The sequence below is a fragment of the Chiloscyllium plagiosum genome, chromosome 7 (genome assembly GCF_004010195.1).
Source record: "Chiloscyllium plagiosum isolate BGI_BamShark_2017 chromosome 7, ASM401019v2, whole genome shotgun sequence".
Taxonomy (NCBI): Eukaryota; Metazoa; Chordata; class Chondrichthyes; order Orectolobiformes; family Hemiscylliidae; genus Chiloscyllium; species Chiloscyllium plagiosum.
The window spans coordinates 61,473,023-61,498,944 of NC_057716.1; the positions used below are offsets into that span (position 1 = coordinate 61,473,023).

Sequence of the window (25,922 nt, forward strand, 5' to 3'; positions counted from 1 at the left end):
CAGGTGGAAGGTGATTGTGATAGGTCACTGGGGAGGTTGGAGTGAATAGGTGTCTTAGCTTCAGTGTTTTATCTGTTCAATCTGCTTGATTACATCATTTTGCTGAATACTGAAAATTCCTTTGATTCTGGATTCAAATTGTAACATCAGGTGAGGATAAATCTATGTTTCAGAAATCATTATAACTTGAAGCACTTTGCTGACTCCAATGTTCAAACTGGCACTTTGCATCCAACAAAATTAACATATCAAAATTCAACTTCTTGACTATCTGTGAACTTAATGCTTTTGGAGTTTTGAATGATTTAATGAAATGAAATGTTAACATTACTATTATTCACTCGTATTGAATTTAGGATGAAGTGACATTGTGCAGTCAAACAATAAAGGCTATATAGAACTAAAGAAATTTACAGCACAGAAGTAGATCAATTGATCCATTAGGTTTGAGTGAGCTGTTTGTTAAAGCAATACCTGAAATAAAATCCCATTGCTTCTCACTCTAGTATAGTTCCATTTAATCTTTTTAGAGTCATAGAGTCATAGAGATGTGCAGCATGGAAACAGACCCTTCGGTCCAACCCGTCCATGCCGACCAGATATCCCAACCCAATCTAGTCCCACCTGTCAGCGCCCAGCCCATATCCCTCCAAACCCCTTTTGCTTCAATGTTCTTTTAAAACATGCAAGGAAAATAGCATATACAAGCATTGTCTAAAAGAATTTCATCTATTTTTATTTCCACTTCTAGTAACAATTTTAAATTGATTGTCTCTTGTTTTTGACACCTGAAACACAAGAATTATTATTTTTATTTTCCCTTGATCAAAGTGCCTCATAGATTTATAAAGTTTTATGCAGTATTCTATGAGATTTTTCTGTCTTTAGCTAACGTTAATTTATATTTTAATCTGTACACAAATGTGTGTTGATTTTGTAATGTGCAAAATGAATCTCTTATTAAATAAACAGCTTTGGAAGTATTCTGTTCACAGATTCCAGTTTAATGATTGGTATAACAGTGGAATGGTTTCAATTTCCCTTTCTTTCTCTAAAAATGTGTTTCTAAAATGTGTTTATATGTGTTCAGACTATCCTATTTTATTCAACAGAAAACATTTTCCCAAATCCCTAAAGATCAAATACTTGAAAAGCACTTTCAAATTCCAGTAATAAAATAAAATCAGCCATACATCTAAAGCTGTTGTTCATTTAGTTTCTGATTTTTCATCCTGTTTTGATTCAGTATAGAATGAGTATGTTAACCAGCAGAGATGATCCAAAATATATTTCAGGTATAGGGCATGACCCAGCTTAAGACTATGATCTGATTCTAGAGCCAGTAGGAATTTGTTCATCACTTTTGGTCAGTTAACAATTATGATGAAAAGGACCATTAGTTGAAAAAAAATTAAGGATTTTCAGGAGACCACTTTACAAACAGCGTGATTTAAAACTTTTGGAGTTTTTACAAAAGGTACATCTTTTGCAAAATTACCCAATCACAGAATTGTTAGAGCATTGAAAGAAGATTTTAGCCCATCATGTCTTTACCGGATTTAAGGTAGACATTATGACTTACTGTAATTTGCCTGTCACATCCTTCCTGTATTGTGGGAGTCAAAACTTAAACACAATATTCTGGCTGAGGTTGAACAAATGTCAAACTTATGGTTTTCTACTCCATATCCATATTAATATGGCCTAGGATACTGAATGCTTTATTAACTGCTCTCTCCACCTGTCCTGCCAACTTCAGTGATCTATGCACATATACACCCAGGTCCCTCTCCTCCTAAAGCCCTTTATATATTATAACCCCTATGTTATATGTCTGTCCATGTTCTTCCTATCACAATCCACACGCATATCTATTTTTCATTTCATCTGGAAATTGTCTGCCCACCCCATAAGCTTGTGTATGTCCTGTTGGAATTCTACACTGTCCTCCTTACTACTGGCAAAGCTTCCGAGTTTCATAACAATGACCAGCTATTAAACTGTTCCCTGCGCACCAAGACTTAGGCAATTGATATATAGAGGAAATCTACCTCCTATTCCCCAACAAACTGTAGAAACTAAATGAAAGCAAATTGTTTCCTGCTGGTATAAATCAACTACAACAATTGATTTTAGTTTTAGACCTTGAAACACATACAGTTAGACCTTGTGACCTTATAATGGACAGACCAGTTGCAAACTTTGTATCTTTGCAGCCAAAGTTACATTAAGATTTACAACATATATTTTGCTTCTAAGCATGAATGATAGTAAACAATTAAACAATGAATGGGGCGAAGGTGACTCCATCACCATTCCTATCCTTATTAATGCGATATGAGTGTAAGAGACAAGGCTTTATTTGCAATTGCTATTACAATTGTGAGACATTTTAAACTATCTTCTTTAATATAAGCTTCAATAGGAAGCTCTTAATGGGGAAAAGGGAGATGACTCCAGCTGTACACTTACTGGACACCAGTGTGATCTTATAGTCATGGATGAAGAGGCCCAACTTGAAAGCTATTGAAAATCAAGTGATAGTTTTCATATCTTGACATATAAGAGGGGTGGGTGGTCTTCAAGACACAGAAACAAACATGTATACAGACATTGAGAAGGAGTCAAAGTGGCTAATGCCGTGAAAAGCAGAAGAAGTGACCATTTTAGGTTTGCAACCAAGTACGATGCTAGTGAAAACTGATTTCCTCTTTGAAGATTTTTCTTTGGAGATTCAAGGAGTCATCAGTGTCACTGACACAGATGATAACTCCAAATCGTCTATAGACAGAGTGAACTTCCTATTCCAATGTGTCTTTTAAAACAGGATTGATAAACCAAGATGACTGCAGGTGTAAATTCGGTGGCTGGCTGAAGAGGAAGTCTGGAATGTTATATTGGTACAGTCATGGAAACTCCAGACAGAAATGTTAAGAAGGCAGAAACAATTTCCGGCTGACTACACAAAACCTGCTTAATCAGGAGATGTCTCTTGTTTGTATTTTACCAGGGCTATACAAAAAATACATTTAAATCTCAGTTTCAACTTTGGTCTGTGCGTATTAGTGGCCTGATGTTCTAGTGTGAGGACTAGAGGACTGTGAAGGTCATAGTTTTGAGAACAGATATTAAACATTTGTATGATGCAGGGAAAAAAAATGGAAAAGACATTCTCTCACCCTGTGCACCAGCCATCCACCATCAAAAGGAACCAGGACAAAAGAATTTCAATCAATCTATAAAACCAAGAACTTTGAAATTGACAGTTCAAATGCCAACATCAATGTAATCGGTAACATCCATTGTAATAGCCTTAGTGGCCACTATACATTCTTCACATATGACCCAGAGACTGATCATTACATTTTAAATAGGAATTGGGGGATCATTTCTTATTTTTAATTTGTGTCCATGTGTCTAATAAAGCTCCTCAGATGGTGGAGACTAAAAATAAAAGCAGCAAGTGCTGGAAAATCTCAAAAGTTCTGGCAGCTTCAGCAGAGAGAACAACAAAGTTACCATTTTGTGTCCAATATAACTCTTCTTTGGAACTGTATGTATGCATGACCTGTTATTATTCATTATTGTGTTGAGTAATTTTCTTGCTAACACAAGAAAACCTGATTAAATTGGCTCCTTTTAAAAACTAATTTCCTTTGGCCTGGGAAAAAGGTATCAATGTTTGAACGATACCTTTGTAAATCAGCCTGTTGCCACCGAATGAGGGGGTGGATAACTAAAGACGTGAAGCTAATTTGTTCTTCCTCACTGTATCCTTAATAATTTGTGGTGTCCCATCTATAGGGAAGGGGTTGACCCAGTGGTATCATCGTTTGACTATTAATCCAGAAATCCAAAATAATGTTCTAGGGATTTGGATTTGAATCCTGACATGGCAGATGGTGGAATTTGAATTCAATTTTTAAAAATCTGGAATTAAGAGTTGACTGATGACCATGAAACCATTGTCAATTGGTGGAAAAACCCATCTGGTTCACTAGTGTCCTTTAGGGAAGGAAATCTGCCTCCTTACCTGATCTGGCCTACATGTGACTCCAGAGCCACAGTAATGGGTTTGACTCTCAACTGCCCTCTGAAATGGCCTAGCAAGCCACTCAGTTGTACCGATCATTAGAAAGTCAAAACAAAGAAATTAAACCAGACAGACCATCTGGCACCAACCTTGAACCGAAACAAACAACTGCAAAAACACAACCAGCCCTGTTGACCGTGCAAAGTCATCCTTACCAACATCTTGGAGCTAGTGCCGAAATTGGGAGAACTGTCTCACAGACTAGTCAAGCAACAGCCATTCTTACAAAATCATACTTTACAGATAACATCCCAGACACCACCATTACCATCCCTGGATATGTCCTGTCCCACTGGCAGGACAGACCTAGCAGAGGTGGCGGCCCAGTGCTTTCCAGTCGGTAGGGAGTTGCCCTGGTGTCCATGACATTTATATTGGACCCCATGAAGTCTCATGACTTCATGTTAAACAAGGGCAAGGAAACCTCTTACTGGTTACCACATACCTTTCTCCTTTGGCTGATGAATCAGTACTCCTCCATGTTGAAAAACACTTGGAGGAATCACTGAAGGTGGCCAGGGCACAAAATGTACTCTGGGTGGGGGATTTCAATGTCCACCACCAAGAGTGGCTCGGCCACAGCATTACTGATTGAGTTGGTTGGATCCTAAAGGACATAACTACTAGACTGGGTCTGTGACAGGTAGTGAAGGAGCCAACAGAGGAAAAAGCACACTTAACCACATTGTTACTAATCTGCTGGCTGCAGAAGCATCAGTCCATGATATTATAGGTAAAAATGACCATTGCACTGTCCTTGTGGAGACAAAGTCCCACCTTCACTGTGAGAACAACCTCCATTGTGTTGTGTGGCACTCTCACCATGCTAAATGGAACAGACTTTGAACCAATCTAGCAGCTCAAGACTGGGCTTCCATGAGGTGCTATGGGCCATCAACAGCAGCATAACTATATTCCAGCACAATCTGCAACCTCATGGCCTAGCATATCCACCATTACCATCAAGCCAGGGGACCAACCCTGGTTCAATGGAGACTGCAGGAGGGCATGCCAGGAGGAACCACAGGCATACCTAAAAATGACGTGTCAACCTGGTGAAGCTACCAAATAGGACTACTTGCATGCCAAACGGCATAAACAGCAAATGATAGACAGAGCTAAGCCATCCCACAACCAATGGATCAGATTCATGCTCTGCAATCCTTCCGCATCCAGTTGTGAATGGTGGTGGACAATTAATGATGGAGGAGCCCAGCACACGGTGAAAAGATAAAGCTGATGCACTCACAACAATTTTCAGTCAGAAGTGCCGGGTGGATGATCCATCTCAGGCTCCTCCAGTGGTCCCCAGCTTTACAGATAACAGTCTCCAGCCAGTTCGATTCACTCCACGTGATATTAAGAAACGGCTGGAGGCACTGGATACTGCAAAGGCAATGGGTCCGGATAACATTCCAGCAATAGAACTGAAGACTTGTGCTCCAGAACTGCTGCTCCCCTAGCCAAGCTCTTCCAGTACAGTTACAACACTGGCATCTACCCAACAATGTGGAAAACTGCCCAGGCATATCCTGTACACAAAAAGCAGGACAAATCCAACCCGGCCAATCACTGCCCAATCAGTCTACTCTCCGTCATCAGTAAAGTGATGTAAGGGGTCCTCAACAGGGCTATCAAGCAACACCTGCTCAGCAACAACCTGCTCAGTGATGCCCAGTTGGGTTTTGCCAGGGTCACTCAGCTCCTGATCTCATTACAGCCTTGGTTCAAACATGGACAAAAGAGCTGAATTCTAGAGGTGAGGGAGAATGACAACCCTTGACATCAAAGCTGCATTTGACCGAGTAAGGCACCAAGGAGCCCAAGCAAAACTAGAATCAATGGGTATCAGGGGGCAAACACTCCACTGATTAGAGTCATACCTGGCACAAAGGAAGGTGGTGGAGAGTCAGTCATCTCAGCTCCAGGACATCTCTGCAGCAATCCCTCAGGGTAGTGTCCTAGACCCAACAATCTTCAGCTGCTTCATCAATGACCTTCCCTCTGTTATAAGGTCAGAAGTGGGGATGCCCGCCAATGATTGCATCATGTTCAGAACCATTTGCAACTCCTCAGACACTGAAGCAGTCCGTGCTCAAATGCAACAAGATCTGGACGATATCCAAGCTTGGGCTGACAAATGGTGAGAGTTGAGAGTGTGGTGCTGGAAAATCACAGCAGGTCAGGCAGCATCCGAGGAGCAGGAGAATCAACTCAGGAATTCGCTGATGAAGGGCTTATGCTCAAAATGTTGATTCCCCTGCTCCTCGGATGCTGACTGACCTGCTGTGCTTTTCTAGCATTGTACACTCAACTCTGATCTCTCGCATCTACAGTCCTCATTTTCTCCTGACAAGTGGCAAGTGACATTCGCATCACACAAGTGCTAGACAATGACCATCACCAAAAAGAGACACTCTAACTATCACCCCTTGACATTCAATGGTATTACCATCACTGAAACCCCCACTATCAACATGCTTGAGGTTACCATTAACCAGAAACTCAACTGGACTCACCACATAAACACAGGGGCTACAACAGCAGGTCAGGGACTAGGGATACTGCGGTGAGTAACTCACCTCCAACCACCCCAATGTCTATCCACCATCTACAAGGCAAAAGTCGGGAGTGTGGTGGAATACTCCCCACTTGCCTGGATGGCTGCAGCTCCAACAACACTCAGGAAGCTTGACACCATCTAGGACAAAGCAACTCACTTGATTGGCACCACATCTACTAACATTCAATCCCTCCACCACCGGCGCTCAGTAGCAGCAGTGTGTACCATCTATAAGATGCACTGCAGAAATTCACTAAAGATCCTTAGACACCCACGACCACTTCCATCTAGAAGGACAAGTGCAGCGTGTACCTGGAAACTCCACTACCTTCAAGTTCCCCTCCAAGCCACTCACCACCCTGACATGGAAATGTACCACTGTTCCTTCACAGTCATTGGATCAAAGCCCTGGAATTCCCTCCCTACCAGCATTGTGGGTAAACCCACAGCAAGTGGACTGCAGCAATTCAACAAGGCTGCTCACAACGACCTTCTCAAGGGCAAATAGGGGCTGGGTATCAATGCTAGCCAGCCATCAATGCTGAAGTCCCACAAATTAATTTTTAAAAATCTAGAACCATAACAAATTTGAGAACCTTGCCTGTGGATTGGTAGTAACGCCAGAGTGAACCTTGCTGCTGGAAGTTGGTTCTGGTATATTCAGAAGATTGAATGCAAGGACTTTCAAAGGACACTTGAATAATTCTAGCATGGCAGTGAGAAGGGAGCCTGTTGAAAAGCTAAGGGGAGATTAAATCTTAATCTTTAAGGCTCCAAACCTGGGAACATGGCATGTAGTAAACATGTCATAAAGTATTTCAGTTGCGTTTGTTAATGGCAAAGTATATTTTCTTTAGTTTAGTGCATTTCCTACCTGTTAATTAATACTTAGTCTGTACAGATTTTAATTTATTTGTTCCAGTAAAAGTCTCAAAATGTGAAATTCTGTCCTGTGATTCTTTCCATCAGTAGATAGGAAATTCATCTCTCTTTTTAAAATGTATTGGTTTCTACAGGGACCCTAATACTACCTTTAGACAAAATGCTGATAACCCATCTTGACTTCCTGCTGAAGTCTTCACTATAGCAAGTGTCAATCTTCAGACAACTTGAATCACTCGATCTTGTGTCAAGAAACAACTGACTGCATTGCATATAGCAAAGACTGTGGGCCAAAATCTCAGCTATGGCTTTAAAAATCTGTATTCCAACTAGTCATGTCCCTCAGTAAGCTTATCTTATATAGCAAATATAGAAGCATCTCACTGACAATGTAGAAAATTGTGTTGGTATTTCGTATGCACAAAAAGCAGAACAAATCCAATTTTATCAATATCAGTCAATCCTCAATCATCAACAAAGTGATGAAAAATGTTAACTCTGCTCTGGAGTGGCACATAACTCACCGGTAATCCATTCACCATATGCTCAGTTTGGCTTCCATTTGGATGACAAGGCTCCATTACAACATTGGTCTAAATGTGGAGAGAATAAATAATTCCAGAGGAGAGTTGAGAATTGTTGACATTTGAGCTGCATTTCTCCAAGGGTGGCATCAAAACATCCTGGTAAAATTAAAATAAATGGGAGTTGGTGGCAACATCTTTACTGCTTGGTGTTATACACAGCACAAAGGAGGATATTTATGGCTTATCATTTATCTGGATGAATGCTGCTTGAACAACACTCATCATTGACACCATCCAAAACAATTTAGTCTGCTTGAGTGGATCCCATTCACGAAGTTAAGCATTCACTCTCTCCATCACTAACCCACTACAACTGCAATGTGTACCACCGACAAGATATGTTGCCAATGTTTCTTTAATAGCACTTTAAGCTTAATGTTTGGACAAAAGAGGGCAGTAGGTGCTTTGGAACACTGTTATGTTCAGATAGTCCAAGGCACCCACAGTTTTGACTTACAGTAATACATCACATCACAGCACATTCACAGTCACTGAATCAAAATCCTGGAACAGTACGTGGATACACCTACATTGTATTGATTACAGTGATTCGAGAAGGTGATCAATAGCATTTTCTGTTTTATTTCATTACCTGAGAAACTGCATATGAAACTGAAGGGCCAGAGAGCTGGATTGCTGTAAATGGTGGTCTTGCTATTGATACCCATCAGCATCCAATGAACAAATAAAACACAAACAACTTTGGTGTGGTGTGTTGCCTCCCAGATGCTCAGGTTAGGGATATCACCAACTGGCTGCAGAGCATTCTGACAGGGTAGGGTGAACAGCCAGTTGTCTTAGTGCACATAGGCAACAATGATATAAGTAAAAAATGAGATGAGGTCCTTAAAGTAGAATTCAGAGAGCTAGGAGAGAAGTTAAAGAGGAGGACCTCAAAGGTAATGATGTCATGATTGCTACCAGTGCCACGTGCTAGTCAGGGCAGAAATGAAAGCATAGGCAGGATGAATACATGGCTTGAGGGATGGTGTAGGAGCGAGGGATTCAGATTTGTGGGATGTTGGGACTGGTTCTGGGGAAGATGGAACTATTACAAATTGGATGGTCTACACCTGAGCCAGATTGGAACTAATGTCCTTGGGGAGTTTTTGCTACTGCTGTTGGGGAAGTTTTAAACTAATATGGCAGGGGACTGGGAACCAGAAGAGAAGACGAGTAGACAGTGAGGTGGAAACTAGATACTGTAAGGATCATGAAGTTAGCATTACGAAGGGGAAGAGTAGGCAGAGAGCAGATGAATGCAAAAGAACTGGTGGCTGGCCTGAAGTAAATTTACTTTAATTCAAGGAGTATAGTGGGTAAGGCAGATGAACTTAGGGCTTGGATTGGTGCCTGGGAGTATGACGTTATTGAGATCACAGAAACTTGGTTGAAGGAAGGGCATGTTTGGCAACTAAATGTTCCAGAATATAGATGCTTCAGACAGGACAGGGAGGTAAGTCAAAGTGGGGGGATGGTGGGGGGAGGAGTTGCATTGCTGATAGGGATGATATCACGGCTGTGTAAAGGAGGACACTGTGGAGGCCTTGAGAAATGAGGCATTATGGGTAGAGCTGAGAAATAGGAAGGGTGCAGTTACATTGTTGGGACTGCACTACAGGCCTCCCAAAAGTGAGCGTGAGGTAGAAGAACAAATAGGTAAACAGATTATGGAAAGATGTACAGTCATCAGGGTGGTAGTGATGGGAGATTTTAATTTTCCCAACATTGACTGGGATACATAGCGTCAGAGGTCTGGATGGGGCAGAAGGAGCATCCAGGAAAGTTTTCTAGAGCGGTATATCAATAGTCCGAAGAGGGGAGGTGCCATATTGGATTTGGGTGTTGGGGAATGAGCCAGGCCAGGTGGTAGAAGTTGCAGTGGGGAATTTGTTTGGGAATAATGACCATAATTCTGTAAGTTTTAGAATATTCGTAGACAAAAGTGAGAGTGGTCCGAAGGGAAGAGTACTAAACTGGGCCAAGGCCAATTATATCAAGATTTGGCAGGAGCTGGGATGTGGATTGGGAGCAGCTACTTGAAGGGAAGTCCACAATTGATATGTGGGAGGCTTTCAAAGTTAGGTTGAAGTTAGTGCAGGATAGGCATGCCTCTTTGAAAACAAGGGATAGGAAAGGCAAGATTTGTGAACCGCGGATGACAGGAGAAATCATGCAACTAGCCAAGAGGAAAAGGGAAGCATACATAAGGTCCAGGCAGCTAAGAACAGAATGGGCCTTGGAGGAATATCGGGAGACTAAGACCAATCTTAAACAAGGAATCAAGTGGGCTAAAAGGGGTCATGAAATAACTTTAGCGAGCAGAATTTAGGAGAATCCCAAGGCCTTTTATTCATATATAAGAGGCAAAAGGGTAACAAGAAAAGTGTTGGTCCACTAAAGGACAAGGAAGGAAGGTTATGTGTTGAACCTGAGAAAATGGGTAAGATTCTCAATGATTACTTTGCATCAGTGTTCACTGAGGAGACAGACATGATGCATGTTGAGATTAGAGATAGAAGTTTGTTTATTGATCAAGTTGACATATAGAGGGAAGAATTGTTGGGTAGGCTAAAGGATATTAAAGGTGGACAAATTCCCAGGATTGGGTGGGATCTATCCCAGGTTGCTGAGGGAGGTGAGAGAGGAAATAACTGGGGCCTTGACAGATATCTTTGTAGCATCCTTTAGCACAGGTGAAGTGCTGGAGGACTGGAGGGTTGCTAATGTTGTCTCCCTGTACAAGAAGGGATATTCCGGGTAACTACAGACCAGTGAGCCTGACATCAGTGGTGGGAAAGTTGCTGGAGAAGGTACTGAGGGTTAAATCTATTTATTTTGGAAAAGAATGGGATTATCAGTGATAGGCAACATGGTTTTGTGTGGGGGAGATTGTGTCTTACCAACTTAATAGAGTTCTTTGAGGAAGTGACCAAGTTGATAGATGAAGGGCTGTAGATATCATTTACATGGACTTTAGTAAAATGTTTGAAAAGGTTCTCCATGGTAAAGTAATGGAGAAAGTGAAGTCATTTGGTGTGCAGGGTGTTCTAGCTAGGCGGATAAAGAACTGGTTGAGCAACAGGAGATAGAGAGTAGTAGTTGAAGGGAGTTTCTTGAAATGGAGGAAGGTGACCTGTGGTATTCCACAGGGATCAGTGCTGGAGCCATTGTTGTTTGTGATATACATAATGATCTGGAAGACGGCATTGTTGGCCTTATCAGTAAGTTTGCAGATGACACAAAGATTGGTGGAGTAGCAGAAAGCATAGGGGACTATCAAAGAATACAGGAGAATACAGATAGACTGGAGAGTTGGGTGGAGAAGTGGCAGATGGAGTTCAATCCAGGCAAATGTGAGGTGATGCATTTTGAGAAGTCTTATTCTAGAGCGAATTATACTGTAAACGGAAGAGTCTTGGGAAAAGTCGATGAGCAGAGAGATCTGGGAGTTCAGGTCCATTGTACCCTGAAGGTGGCTGCACAGGTGGATAGAGTGGTTAAGAAGGTATATGGTATGCTTACCTTCATCGGGTGGGGTATTGAGTATAAGGTCATGTTAAAATTGTACTAGACTTTGGTTTGGCCTCATTTAGAACACTGTGTACATTTTTGGTTGCCACATTACCAAAAGGATGTGGACACTTTGGAGAGGGTGCAGAGAAAGTTTACAAGGATGTTGCCTGGTGCTAGCTATGAAGAGAGGTTGAGTGGGTTAGGATTGTTTTCATTAGAAAAAAGCAGATTAAGGGGGGATCTGATTGAGGTCGACAAAATCATGAAGGGTAAAGACAGGATGGATAGAGATAAGCTTTTTCCCAATTCAATGCGATTCAATAATGAGAGGTCACGCATTCAAGGTGAGAGGTGAAAAGTTTAAAGGGGATCCCTGCGGAATGTACTTTACACAGAGGGTGGTAGGTGCCTGGAATGTGTTGCCAGCAGAGGTAGTAGAGGCAGGCACGGTAGATTCATTTAAGGTGCGTCTGGACAGGTGCGTGAGTAGGTGAGGAGCAGAGGGATACTCTCCTTAGGAATTGGGCAATAGATTTAGACAGTGATTTGGATCAGCTCAGGCTTGGAGGGCCTAAAGGGCCTGTTCCTGGGCTGTAAATTTTCTTTGTTCTTTATTCTTTGTACTCCTACATAGGAAGTGATGATATCTATTTCCAATAACTTCTGCAGCTTTTGTTTGGTGCAGCTGCTTTTTTAAAATTTTTACTTCATAATAATACTGGCAGGTTCACTCAATGGTTAGGAGCTTCTTTGCATGAGATCAGCATAAAGACCAAAATTGCACATGCTGTGATCTTTTGAACTTCAGTAGCAACAAGCAGTGCTGATACCCAAAGTGCTCTAATTATAGCCTGTGTACCAAGAAAATACTACACCTAGCAATGTATTCACCATGCTGCTTGTCCTGGCAATTGTTTCTTTCACTTCTGTTGTCAGTCTCTTCAGTGAACAAGATTATAAACATTGTTCTCTTTATGTTTTTAACCATTTTGTTTTTAACCGTTTTATTTTTGCACATCTTTCGGCTTCTATGTGTCATTCATATGATAAGTTACCACTGTAATGTAGCATACATCTTACTAGTTTTCTGATGTCAGTCTCAAGAAACAGCAATAACACAAAGGTGAATAGTCAGTGCTGTTAATTGAGGAAGTACACTGAGGGACATTTACTTGTTCTTTAAGTAGTATAATGACATATTCAACCTTGACTTGACCCATTACAACATTTACACTAGGTCTTAGTTTCATGTTTTACTTGAATATGTCCATTCAAGCAGTTCTCTTTCAGGTTTTGTACTCTTTATCATGCAAATCAGGCACTTGTTACTTAGAATGTTGGAAAAATTGAGGAAGAATTACACAGAAGCACTTATATACTCTAGCTGACCTGTTGATTAACACTTTGATAAATGACATTACAGTTCATAGAATATCATTATGAATTAATAACTGCTACCTTTCCCTGTATAATGAATTTCTCCATTTTAAAATAGTCACTTGTATCTGAGGCAATTTGGCCAGGTGCTGTACTATCTAAATGAAATGACTTTGTTTACATTTCAAAAGCTTAACATGGATCAGGGCGTTGATGTTTTTCCAATGATATGAGGATGGCTCTTTTCAGTGCTGACATGTAAAATTCTACGCAAGCTAAAGTTTAAATTCACAGCATGTTTATTTTCTGAAATGAACCAATAATTGGGAAAGAAAATCACGTATCTTCCATTAAACATCTTCATGATACCTTAAAGCATTATTAATCAAAATACCATATTTAAGCAGGGTTGCTGTCATGACCACAAAGTTTATCCATTGTTCAAGGCAGTGACTTGCAAGGTGCTAGGTCATCAAGTGATTTTCATTGAAAAGAATAGAATCCCTACAGTGTGGAAATAGGCCCTTCGACCGAACAAGTCCACACTGACCCGCTGAAGAGCAACCCATCCAGACCCATTCCTCTACCCCATTATCCTATATTTACCCCTGACCAATGCACCCAACCTACACATCTCTGAACACTATGGGCAATTTAGCATGCTATGGGCAATTTAGCATTTGATTTTAAAAAATCAGATAGTGCCTTACCTAAGCTTTTTAAAAATGTCTACAGTATACACAAATAATTATTTAGAAGCATAGTGCCTAATGTTGAGCAGAGAAATATAGCAAACATTTTCACACAAAACATGTTAAAGTGAAAATTAATCATGAAGAAAATATGGAATTAGATTGACAAATAAAGCTGCAAATGACCCTTTAATAAGGAAATAGTTCAGGTCCAGAAAAGGCAGATTCCTTGAGGAGAGAGAAAGGGCATCAAAAGCTAGTGCACACGGGATGTCTAAAAATATAGAGATCTAACAAACTTGAAAAAGAGGCTTATGATAAATATCTGGTTCATAACTCAGCTTGACCTAAGCTGTATATTAAAATTGCAGCTATTTACAACTGCAGGGATACAATTGATACAAGTTTCTTGCCATAATTCAGATTGGATTCAGTGAGCATCTGTCCTATTTACTGTGCTGATTCCAAAGTTAGTTTCATTAGCTGGTGACTTAATGATTCTTCAGAGATTTGGTTCACGGTCAGGTACCTAGGTACAGATGGAAAGGTGGCATACAAGCATCATTCTTCCATCAAGGATATCAGTAAGCAGTCACCATGAAAATTAGCAGTCCTAATGAAAAGCTTATGCCTGGAACTTGACTCTCCTGCTCCTCGGACGCTGCCTGACCTGCTTTTATCGACTCTGACTCTGCAGAATCTACAATCCTCACTTTCTCTTAATCCATCCATTGCCTGGATTGTTCAAGAGGAATCCTTAGTTGGATACCTAGATTTGTGATCAGTGGCGGTATTACACTGCTTTTCAAGTATGAAGAACATAACATAAGCATAACATAGCCAGGAAGAAAGATAGCATGAGCTGGCAGACTAGATGTGGGAAGCATGTGTTCCCTGGTTAGGGAGTCTAGAACGAGAGGACACAGAAGATAAAGAAATAGATGAACGTACTATAGATTGGTTAGTTGTGAAGTACATAACAGGCAAATTATCTCTTAAGCAGCTGTACGTATGGGTGGTCCTAGAGGGGCATGAACTGGGGGTGGGGTTATCCCAGGAGTGGATAATACTGAATAACTGAAATGGAACAGTAGACAAAGGGGTCCATTGTAAACCAGTCCTGACAAGGCCTTGGAGAAATTAAACTTAGAAAGTAGTCAGAGAATGGTTCACAGGATTTAAGTTAGGAGCATGACAGTAAACTAGAATATTGTTGAAAAAATGTCAGATAAGAAACACTTCATTTAGTCTCATCTCTTCTTTTTTAAATGGGACACTTCTATGTGTCTGCTTGCCACAGCCATCAGAGATTCATTAACCCCTTGGTTCTGTATGTTTTAAAACTTGAGTTTTTTTTTCATTTGTTCAAAATTTTGTTAACTTGAATGAGTGTTGTGGAGATTGGAAGTGTAAGGAAGCTTCCAACAGTGATATATGGTTGTGATTGAGCATGCCTGTTTTATTTTAATGTTATGGAAGTTCAAGTTGTAGATCTATTGCACTGTGTGGAAGCTTATAGGCTTTCTTTTGTTTGAGCTAAACAGGTTAAGGTCCTTCTTAGGATTTAGTCCAATTACAGTTCAGAAGTTTGAAGAAAAGACAACAAGCAATGAAACTTGTAGGAAGGGTAATAAATAAATCAATAAATTTTTCAAGGAACAAGCCGGGGAATCTTGGTTATTGGCCAGAATTATGATTCTAGAATATTCTGACAAACATGTGGGAATGTTTAATCTGGTTACAAAGTTACACATGTTCAGAATGATTTCTTCTCATGTAAATTGGGATGTGTGGAGTGATAATTAGACCTGAATAGGATTGTTTTTGAATTATAAACTTTACAAAATATAAACATTTTGAGATTTTGTTTGTGATACAATTCTCAAAAGAAAAAGTGAATTTTAAATTGGATACTTCTAATCTGAAATTTGAAAACAAATGGTCTGAGTTTGATGCCAAGGGCTCAAGGTGTTAAAATTAGGAGAATTGACAAAGATAGGTTTCAGAAAGAAGCTCAAAAAATTAATCTAAAATGCTGTAGAACTTTAGTGAAAATAAATAAAGTTGTAAAAACTAAAATTTCTGACCAAAAATTTCAGCAAAAAAATTGTTTTGGATCAAGTCCTATTTTTAAATCGAAGACTGCACACAATCATTTAGAACTTTTAAAAATACATAAAATGACATGAGTTCACCAATTGGCAAATGTTTAGTTCCATCTCTTTAAGAAACAGGCAAAGAGAAGTTAATTCTTTCTGCTAGCAGGTAGGAATCTGTGTTACGAGATTAAGTTATTCTGATTCAAGCAAAATTGGTCCCAGGTTACAAATATAGCAAAAGTTTGAGACTAATTCAAGTTGAGGACCTGAATTAATGAACAGACATTTCTTTGGCCAGGTGCCCCTCTCCACTTTAGCTAAAGCTCCTTTAAACTCATTCCTAGTGCACCAACATAGAGAAGACACTTAGCACTGAAGGATCCCCTAAGCTGGTAGCAAATTTCAAGATTCTCATTGACAATGCTACTAAACCATTGCCATTGCCCCAAATACAAAGATCCAGCAATTTTTACTTGAAGCTCCCAGGTAACCCTACCTATGCTTCTACCAAATCTTAGGAGCCTCTGTCTTTTCAATATCTAGATATCCTCAGCCATCGTCATCTCTGGAGTTAACTCTTAAATCAATCTCCTTTTTTATGTATCACGCTTCCACTTCTAACTCCCCATTCATCTCAAATGTTATTCTTCTTATTCTTCTTGCTTACAGGTGTAACAATATTCCCAAAAACATCAAGAATTACATCAAACATTTATAAAAAAATTGAAGTTGATGAATTAATTTAAGCTTATTTGGCTTTAAAACAATTTTCTGTAGGGTTCATTTCACAGGGATCAATGTTGTGACCCCCGTTGTTTGTAATACATATCAGTGATTTGGAGCATAATGTATGTGCCCTGATAAGTAGGTTTTCAGACAACACAAAGATTGGGAAAGCTACCGATAATGAGGAGGATTGTCAGAGCATACAGCAGAATATAGATAGGCTGGAGACTTGGACAGATAATGGTAGATGGGGTTTGAGGTGATGCATTTTGCAAGATTTAATACAGGAGGGAAGTATACAGTAAATGGCAGAACTCTTAGTAGCAGAATGTGAAACATGTCATTTTGTGCATGATTTAGATGAAAGTATCTATTTGGTAACAATGTACATTCTAGTGAAAGGGTGAAAAATTTAAATTTGAACAATTACGGGTTTAAGGAGGTGCGGACAATATTCACCAGGATGTTTCTTGGGATGGAGGCACTTTCATTATGAAGAAAGGCTGGATAGGATCAAGTTTCTTTACAGCAGAGAAAGCTGAAAGGGGACTTGATTGAAAATATAAGATTTTGAGGGGCTTGAAAAGGGTAAATAGAAAATAACTGTGCTGCTTAGTTGAAGGGTCAATTTCAAGGGGGCATAATTTTAAGGTGAAAATCTGGAGGTTTTCATAGATTCATACAGCGAATAAAAGGCCCTTCAGCCCATTGACATAACTACCACTAAAGGTGCACTAATCTCAATTTGTCCCATATCCCTGAATGTTATGATACCTCCAGTGATCATTCAAATACCTTTTAAAGGTTGTAAGATTTCCAGCCTCCACTACCTTCCCAGGCAGTGAATTCCAAATTCTCACCATCCACTGAGTGAAAAAGTTTCTTTTTCACAAATCACCTCTGAATCTCCTGCCCCTTACCCTAAAACTATGCCCTCTGGTGACTGACCCCTTAACCAAGGGGAACAGTTGCTCTCTATTCACCCTGTCCATACCCATCATAGTCTTTCACACCACAATGACGTTCCCTCCACCCACCCACCCCCCCCACTCAGTTTTCTCTTTTTCAAAAAAAGATCCAAGTATGTCTAGCTTAGAGGGGACTTCAGGAAAAATGTTTTCATCTCAAGGGTGGTGAGAATCTGAAAAGCACTGTCTTGGAGGGTATTTGAGGCAGGAAACTTCACAACCTTTGAAAAATACTTGGTTGAGCAATTGAAATGTCACAACATTCAAAGCTATGTGCGAGCTTTAGAAAGTGGGATGAGTATAGATTTAGAATTTTTGTTGGCGCACTGTCGATTAGATTAGGTTACTTACAGTGTGGAAACAGGCCCTTCGGCCCAACAAATCCACACTGACCTTCCGAAGAGCAACCCACTTAGACCCATTCCCCTACATTTACCCCTTCACCTAACACTACGGGTAATTTTGCATGGCCAATTCACCTAACCTGCACATCTTTGGACCGTGGGAGGAAACCGGAGCACCCAGAAGAAACTCACACAGACACGGGGAGAATGTGCAAACTCCAAACAGACAGTTGTCTGAGACGTGGATTGAACCCGGGCCCCTGGCGTTGTGAGGCAGCAGTGCTAACCACTGTGCCACCCTTAGTTGTTGGACTAAAGGGCCTCTTCTGCACTGCATGTTCCTATGATTCTCTGAATAAGAACAAGAACACTTTATAAGAATTATCTACTTGATGAATATAGGCAAAAGGAGCCAAGAGGCTGAATGTTTTTCATTGAGTAAGGACGGATGGATGGACGGATGGACACACATATACACACACAAACCTGGCTGTGAGGATAGGAATACTACCGATAAGGCAGCTAGGAATGACCAAGAATGATGGCTCCTGATTGTAGAATAAGCCCATGAAGACATGTCACTGAAGTGTCCTGTTGGGCAACTAATAATTTGACCTTGGAACATTGACTCAATATCAAAACAATATTACTATGTTTTAGCTCAGAGGTTTAGTACAGGCACACCTTCTAAAGATAGCTGGTGAAAGTGAAAACCTTAAGGTGATGGGATTGCTATTTTATTCTCCATAATATCACATGGAATGATACCACTTCATGCATAGAAATGTATGAACAAGGAACATGAGTAGGTTTCTGCCATTCAATAAGATTATAGCATATCTGATTTTAAACTCAACTCGACATTCCTGAATATCCTGATAGTTCTTCATACTCTTGCTAATTAAGAATTTATCTATCTCTGCCCTAAAAATATTAAGATTCTGCAGCCACTGTCTTGGAATTCCAAAAGCTTGCAACACTTTGAAAGAATTTTATTTGTCTCATCTGTGTCTTAAGTGGCTGACCCCTTATTTTAAAACCATGTCCAATAGTTCTAGATTCTCCCACAAGAAGAAATATCCTTTCTATTTCCACCCAGTCAAATCCCCTCAATCAAGTTACCTCTGATTCTTCTAAACTCCAGAGGATACAGGCCCAGTCTATCTAGCTTTTCCTCACAAGGCAATCTGCTTATTCCAGGTTAGTCTACAAAGAACCAAAAACAGAGATTACTGGAAAAGCTCAGGAGATCTGGCTGCATCTGTAGAGAGAAACCAGAGTTAATGTTTCAGGTCCAGCGACCCTTCCTCAGAATTATAGTCCATTCAGCCCCTCAGAACTGTTTCTAACTCATTCAAATTCATCTATAAGTACAGTGATTAGTACGGCGGTTATAAATTCTGTGTTACGATCGAGCCCTCCACTATCACCTGATGAAGGAGCGTCGCTCTGAAAGCTAGTGTGCTTCCAATTAAACCTGTTGGACTATAACCTGGTGTTGTGTGATTTTCAACAGTGATTAGTACTGTATACAGTACTCCATGTATGGTCTCACCAATGTCTTGCATAAGGGCGGCACAGTGGCTCAGTGGTTAGCACTGCTGCCTCACAGCATCAGGGTCCCAAGTTCGATTCTAGCCTCAGGCAGACTGTCTGTGTGGAATTTGCACATTCTCTCCGAGTCTGCGTGGGTTTCCTCCGGGTGCTCCGGTTTCCTCCCGTAGTTCAAAGATATGCAGGTTAGGTAATTGGCCATTCTAAATTGCCCTATGCAGGTTAGGTAATTGGCCATTCTAAATTGCCCATAGTGTTAGGTGCATTAGTTAGAGAGAAATGGGTCTGGGTGGGTTACTCTTTGGAGGGTCAGTGTGGACTTGTTGGGCCGATGGGCCTGTTTCCACACTGTAGGGTATCTAATCCAATCTAAACTGAAGCATGACCTCCCTACTATTGCATTCAATTCCCATTGTAAATAAAAGACAACATTCTATCAGCCCTCCTGACTTGCTATACCTGCATACTAACCATCTGCAACTCATAGACTAGGCCATCCAGATCCCTCTGCATCTCAGAGCCCTGCAATCTCTCATCATTTAGATAATATTTTTTTCTTTATTCCTTCTGCCAAAATTAATCATTTCATATTTCTCCTTATCATTCTCCATATGCTAGATCTTTGCTCATTCACTTAACCTACCTATACCATAAGTTCTCTTCTCAAATCACCTTCTGTGTCATTGGCAAACTTAGCTACGACACATTTGGTCAATTCATTCAAATCATTTGTATAAATTGTAAAGAATTGAGGCTCAAGCAACAACTCCTGTGACACACTACTTGTGACATCCTGCCAGCCTGAAAAGCATCCCACTTACTCCAAATCTCTGCTTCCTGTTCACCAACTAATCTTCTATCCATGCCAATATGTTTTCCAACACCATGCGCTTTTAATTTCTGTATTGATCTTTGATGCAGCACCTCATCAAATGCTTTGGGAAATGTAGTCCAATATATCCATTGGTTTTCCTTTATCCACAGCATCAGTTCCTTCTTTGAAGAACTTCAGTAAATTAATGAAATGTGACTTTCCTTTGACAAAACCATTTTGGCTCTGCCTAATTACCTTGAATTTATCCAAGTGCCCTATTATAATGTCTTTATACAGGATTGAGAATATCAGAGTTTTGGAAGGGAACAACCCTATGCAGTATCACACTATTCCACAGTATTCAGTGAATTTGTATGATTTTATAATTGGCATCTATCTGGAGAATTGCAGCACTCAAATGGGTAAAGTAATCCTTTCAAAGTTGAACAACATCATGATTAGTTAATCTGGACTTTTATTATTATGAAAGTAAATTGCAGCATGGAGATAATGAAGGTAATCTTTAGCTACTTAGCTACTTACACTTTATGTAGGAGGAGGAGAATACTGGGTTACCAAAAGCTAGAAACAGTATGAGTATGGGTGAGATTTACCTAATCACCATCTGTACCTTCTGTTTTACTCCTGAAAGACCTGCATAGATTGGAGAAAAACAATTGGTGAACATTCATTCTATATGTTTGTGAACATGGAGTGAAATGGCAAAAAACCTGTTTCACAAAAAAAGGATTGCTGAAGGATTACTGCAGTTTTAAAAGCAAGTAGTCTGACATTCATTGTAAGCACTGTTTATACAGATGTTGGTTCAAGCAGCAGTGGGGGAGAGTTCATGTGAGCTGGAACCAAGGATTTATACAAATGGAGATTCAAGCTGCAAAAATAGCTGATTGGTCTGTGGATTAGGACTACTTATTGATGACAAAGGCCTTCTGCCTGCCAACAACTATTGTGATTAGTTCTCAGGTAGCTGGACATCTTGAGGCAGAAAACATGACAGAGAGAATCCATTGAGCTCCACCAATTCAGGAGCTGTGCCTGTTCCCTGCAGCAATAAAACCCTTTAAGTCTGAAGAAAATCAGTTTACTGTTCTTTTAGAAATGGCTGTAAATGGTGACTTTTAATTAGTAAGTCAATGATCTTTATAAGTGTGAACCAGTCACCCTGTGCCTCCTGCAAACTAGTGAAAACATCTGGATCAGCACAAGAACCATCCCAGGAGATCTCATGAACAGAGACGACTGATGTGGTTTCTTAGTTTTTCCCTCTGTCCATAACAACATAGAACACTACAGCACAGGAAGAGACCCTTTGGCCGACCACGTCTGTGTTGACCATATTGCTACTCTAAATTAATCCCATCCGCCCCTCTATTCCCTGCCTGTTTGTCTGTCTAAATGCCTCTTAACATTGCCTTTAACACTTATGCTTTCTCCCCTGTATTTGTGTGTGTATATAAGGAATTTATTATACCCAGGGTGAATTATTCATCTAAGTCTCATGCGTCCCAAGACACTTAGACACTGGAGTCACTCGTGGAAGGTTTGAGCATGGAAGCAGCTCATAAACTTCCCTGATGTTTTAGCTGATGTGTGGGCACCAAGACTAAATCTTGACACATATCTCTATTCATTTCCCATCTCCAATGATCCATGTAGTAGAAGATTTGGGCTGATGACTCATTGAATCATATTCCTGATGAAGAGCTTTTGCCCGAAACGTCGATTTTCCTGCTCCTCCGATGCTGCCTGACCTGCTGTGCTTTTCCAGCACCACTCTAATCTAGACTCTGGCTCATTGAACCAGCTTATCATCGAGGTGTGCAATAGCTACACTTGATGAGCCTTGAACATATCGAATCTAATACCCAGCGAAAACATAACACCACAGTTAACATTGCCTCGCAGCAACATCTTGTGAGTGAAAAGAGTTGTTTTTGAGGGTTTTGGAACAGCCATTGTGTGATTTTGCTCAACACCCATAATGTCATAAAATTTCCCTGTGGGATGCAGCCTTGTATAGAATTTGGGCCTGGTTTGCAGCATGCAGACCTTTGCATTTCTTCAATGTGTTTCGTCAGGTCCGAGTGCACAATCTGAACGTGCGAAACTACAACATGCTCGGTTCGCTTTCTCACAGTCACACAGGAACATAGCACCCTCATCCGATTGGCGAGCTCGAACGTCAGTCAGCATCACCGACCAATCAGAAAGTGGAACTCAGGGCCGGCTGTCCAATAGGGGTGGTGGGAAGGCGGGGAACAGATCGGTGACTGTGTCGGTGTGACGAGGGGGAGGAAAGTGAGGAGCCGAGGGAGGTAGCGGTATCATTACATACTCACACTCACTGACTGACTGACTGGCAGCAGCAACTGCCGTTTAAATATCAACCGTTTTTCAAAGGCTCGGAGGTTGCGGAGTGTAAAGGACCTTCGGGCGGCTCTCGGCTTTCAGTGTTAATCGCAGCGCGTTTCGAGGTGATGGCCTACCCAGGATATGGCGCGGTGAGTGAGTGAGGCTCAGGCTGAGGCTGGTTTTTGTTTGATGTTCGGGAGAGTGGGGTAACGGGAGCCAGGCCATCTCTGCGGGTCTCTGCCTCTGCATGTGATCCCGGGGTTTGCGGCCGGCCCTGGCTCCCCGCAGTCATTATTCTCGGGCTCTCCCTCTCTCTCTCTCTCTGTTGCTGCTGGTGACAGGAGGTGTGTTCCCTGGTATCCCGTCCCCATCCCTTCATCCCCTCCCTCATTGTTCAGCATCAGGAGCTCAGCCTCCACCTTCCCATTTCAAATTCCATGGCCGCTGAGAATGCTGGCACCAAGGGGGAGGGGGTGGGGAGAATAAGGTGAACGTGTAAGGACGCGAATTCCTTTAATGATTTTGGTTTCGCCAGAATGGAGCCGACGCAAAGCAGTCGAAGTCTGTTGAGAGTTAACCCTTTGTGATTTTTTTTCTATTCTACAGTATTTTATTCTGTGCAGAATTCCTCTTGTAGTTTTAATTGCATATGCGTTCGGGACGTGTAAGACTAGATTTCCCAGTTCTTGTGTACATTGCCGTGGTCTAGTGGAGAAAGGCACTCCATTTTAACTGGCAGATCATGTAAACCTATACCTCAAAGTAAAATGGAGTGTCTTTTTCGTTAGTTTGTGGCAATTTCTATTTACTGTTAAGTTCCTGGTTTATTCACTAGTGTTCCATTCGACTCTGTAACAAAAATATTTTCACATCTTCAAGGCTTGAACTTTAGATTTGTTTGTACGACTTTTAATTTAAAAAAAAGGTTTGTGTTTTGTCGATGTCACTAATCTTGGTCAAACATCTCTCCACAAGAGAAAAGTGGGGGAGCTGTTTCTGGGTGCTCTTGCAGGCTGAAGCAAGACACAGCAGATTCCTCCGTTTGACTGGTGATCACTTGGGAACCAAGAAGGTTGAGTACAAAAGATACTAAAAGAATTGATTTACTGAATCAAATAAGTAGTTTTTAAAATTTAAAACAAAATCTGCCTTATAAATTTCAAGAGCTCATGAATCCCCTTGTCCAATGAGAGCTTTCATGCATTAATAAAATTTAGAAAATCCCTATTGGAGATTTAGAACCTAAATTTCGTAGTTCTGAAAATTAGATCTTGTCAAAGTTCTTATTATCAATTTTGTTTTTGTATTCTTAATTCCAAAATAGTTCACTTAATTCAACTTGCATATTCTGCTTCAATTTGGGGGTGGGAGGGGAGGAATGGAAACTATCCTTTTCTCCTTCGTTGTCACAAAAAAATCTTCTGAAGGTAGCATTTTCACCTCCTTAAATCAAGGGAGAGGTTCAGTCTTCAGTCTTAAATCAGAGACTTGAGTATAGTCTAATTTAACAAACCCTTCAGTTGTCTACTGAAGGCAGTCTTATACAGTTGGTGGTGCTGTCTTTCTGATGAGAGATTAAATCAGGACCCTGGCCTCCTATTTAGGAGAATGTTGAAGATACCGTGGCACTATTTGAAGAAGTACAGAAGTATATCTGAAACTTTTTAGAATGTCCTGAGTTAAAAGATGCTGTATCAATGCTACATCTTCCTTTCATTATATTCACACCACATCTTGGAATTCAAGAAATTGTCAGTTACCTTTTTTAGCATTCCATTACTAAAAAATTGAACATGCACAATAAGATTTAAAAAAAAAACTTTACCATCTATCTTAATGCTAGATTTATGTGCACAATATTTGGGTTCAACAAAAGTGGTGTCAGTCAACAACTATACATTGTTAGTAAACACTTGAAAATAAATAGTAAAACTTATTTAATGAAACCAAGCTATTGTGAAATTAAGCAATTACATGTAACCAATTTTCAATATGTCACCTTTCCAAAATGTTTTAATTAATTTATTCTTGGAACTTTTCCCAAAACCTACTTCATCTTGATGCAGTGAATTGGAAAGTTTATTTAAGTGCTGCATGATATTTTTGAAAACATTCTTCAAAATTTACACTTACCCAATTCAAATGACAATAGGATGGAAATACTAGTTTATCCTTTTCAGAAGTCTTAATCCTTTTGAATATTTAAATGCATACTTAATGGTGAATTCGTTTTTTTTACATCTGGGAGCTGAATTTCAAGGCAACCCAGATGATGGAATGACATATTTGGCTATGATTCCTTTAACAATTAAGTTTTGGGCATTATCTGCCTTTGAACCATGACCCAAAATTTTAAAATATTCATAGTTGTTGGTTTAAAAGCTACATAGATGGTTAATGGAAAAATATCCACGAGAGTGGTGGATGCTCACTTGTCTTATTATTATGTGGACTTGAGGGAGTTTTACTCTGCTTAATTACCTGACTTCTCAAAAGAGAAAACAAAATAACTCCTTTTATAAAGCAGATTTCATAATTGTGGGGTATCCCAATATGCTTTACAGCCAACTGAGTATTTTGAATGTGGTCACCATTGTAATATAGCATAAAGGCGACCAGTTGATGCAGCAACTCACAACAATGAACTAATGATCTAAAATCTGTTTTGGTGATCTTGGTTGTGAGATAAATATTTCTCAAGGCATAAGAGAACTCCCACTTGTTTACAATGCTACTTTTGGATCTTTCTTATCTGTCTAAGGGGGAAATAGAAACGTCAAAAATAGAAGCAAGAGTTGGCCATTCAGTCGCTGAAGCCTGCTCTGTCATTCAAGATGATAATGTAGCTCAATGCCCTAATCCCAGCCTTCCTCTTTGTCCTTTGATCCCTTTAGCCTTTTTTGAAAACACAATGTTTTGGCCCCCCAGATTTTCTATGGTAGCGAATTCCACAGGCAATCCACTCACTGCTTGAAGGAATTTCCCCTCTGCGTTCTGTAAGGACTTTGGTCCTTATCCTGAAACTATGATTCCTGGAACTGGACTCTCCACCACTGGGGACCTCATTTCTATCTAACCTGTCTAGTCTGGTTACCATTTTGTTTCTATGAGATCCCCCTCATTTGTAGAACATAGAACATAGAAGAATACAGCGCAGTACAGGCCCTTTGGCCCTCGATGTTGCGCCGATCCAAGCCCACCTAACCTATACTAACCCACTATCCTCCATATACCTATCCAATGCCCGCTTAAATGCCCATAAAGAGGGAGAGTCCACCACTGCTACTGGCAGGGCATTCCATGAACTTACGACTCGCTGAGTGAAGAACCTAAC

General features: G+C 40.4%; 1 protein-coding gene across 1 annotated transcript in view; it reads left to right on the top strand.

Annotated features, from left to right (window-relative positions):
- Positions 1-22,493: 22,493 nt before the first annotated feature.
- Positions 22,494-25,922, top strand: part of LOC122551636 (grancalcin-like) — a 38,010-nt gene continuing 34,581 nt past the window's right edge. Inside the window, exon 1 of the mRNA XM_043693874.1 lies at positions 22,494-22,737. Within this exon, the coding sequence (XP_043549809.1) occupies positions 22,714-22,737 (24 nt within the window). The 5' untranslated portion in view covers positions 22,494-22,713. The remainder of the gene's footprint in view (positions 22,738-25,922) is intronic.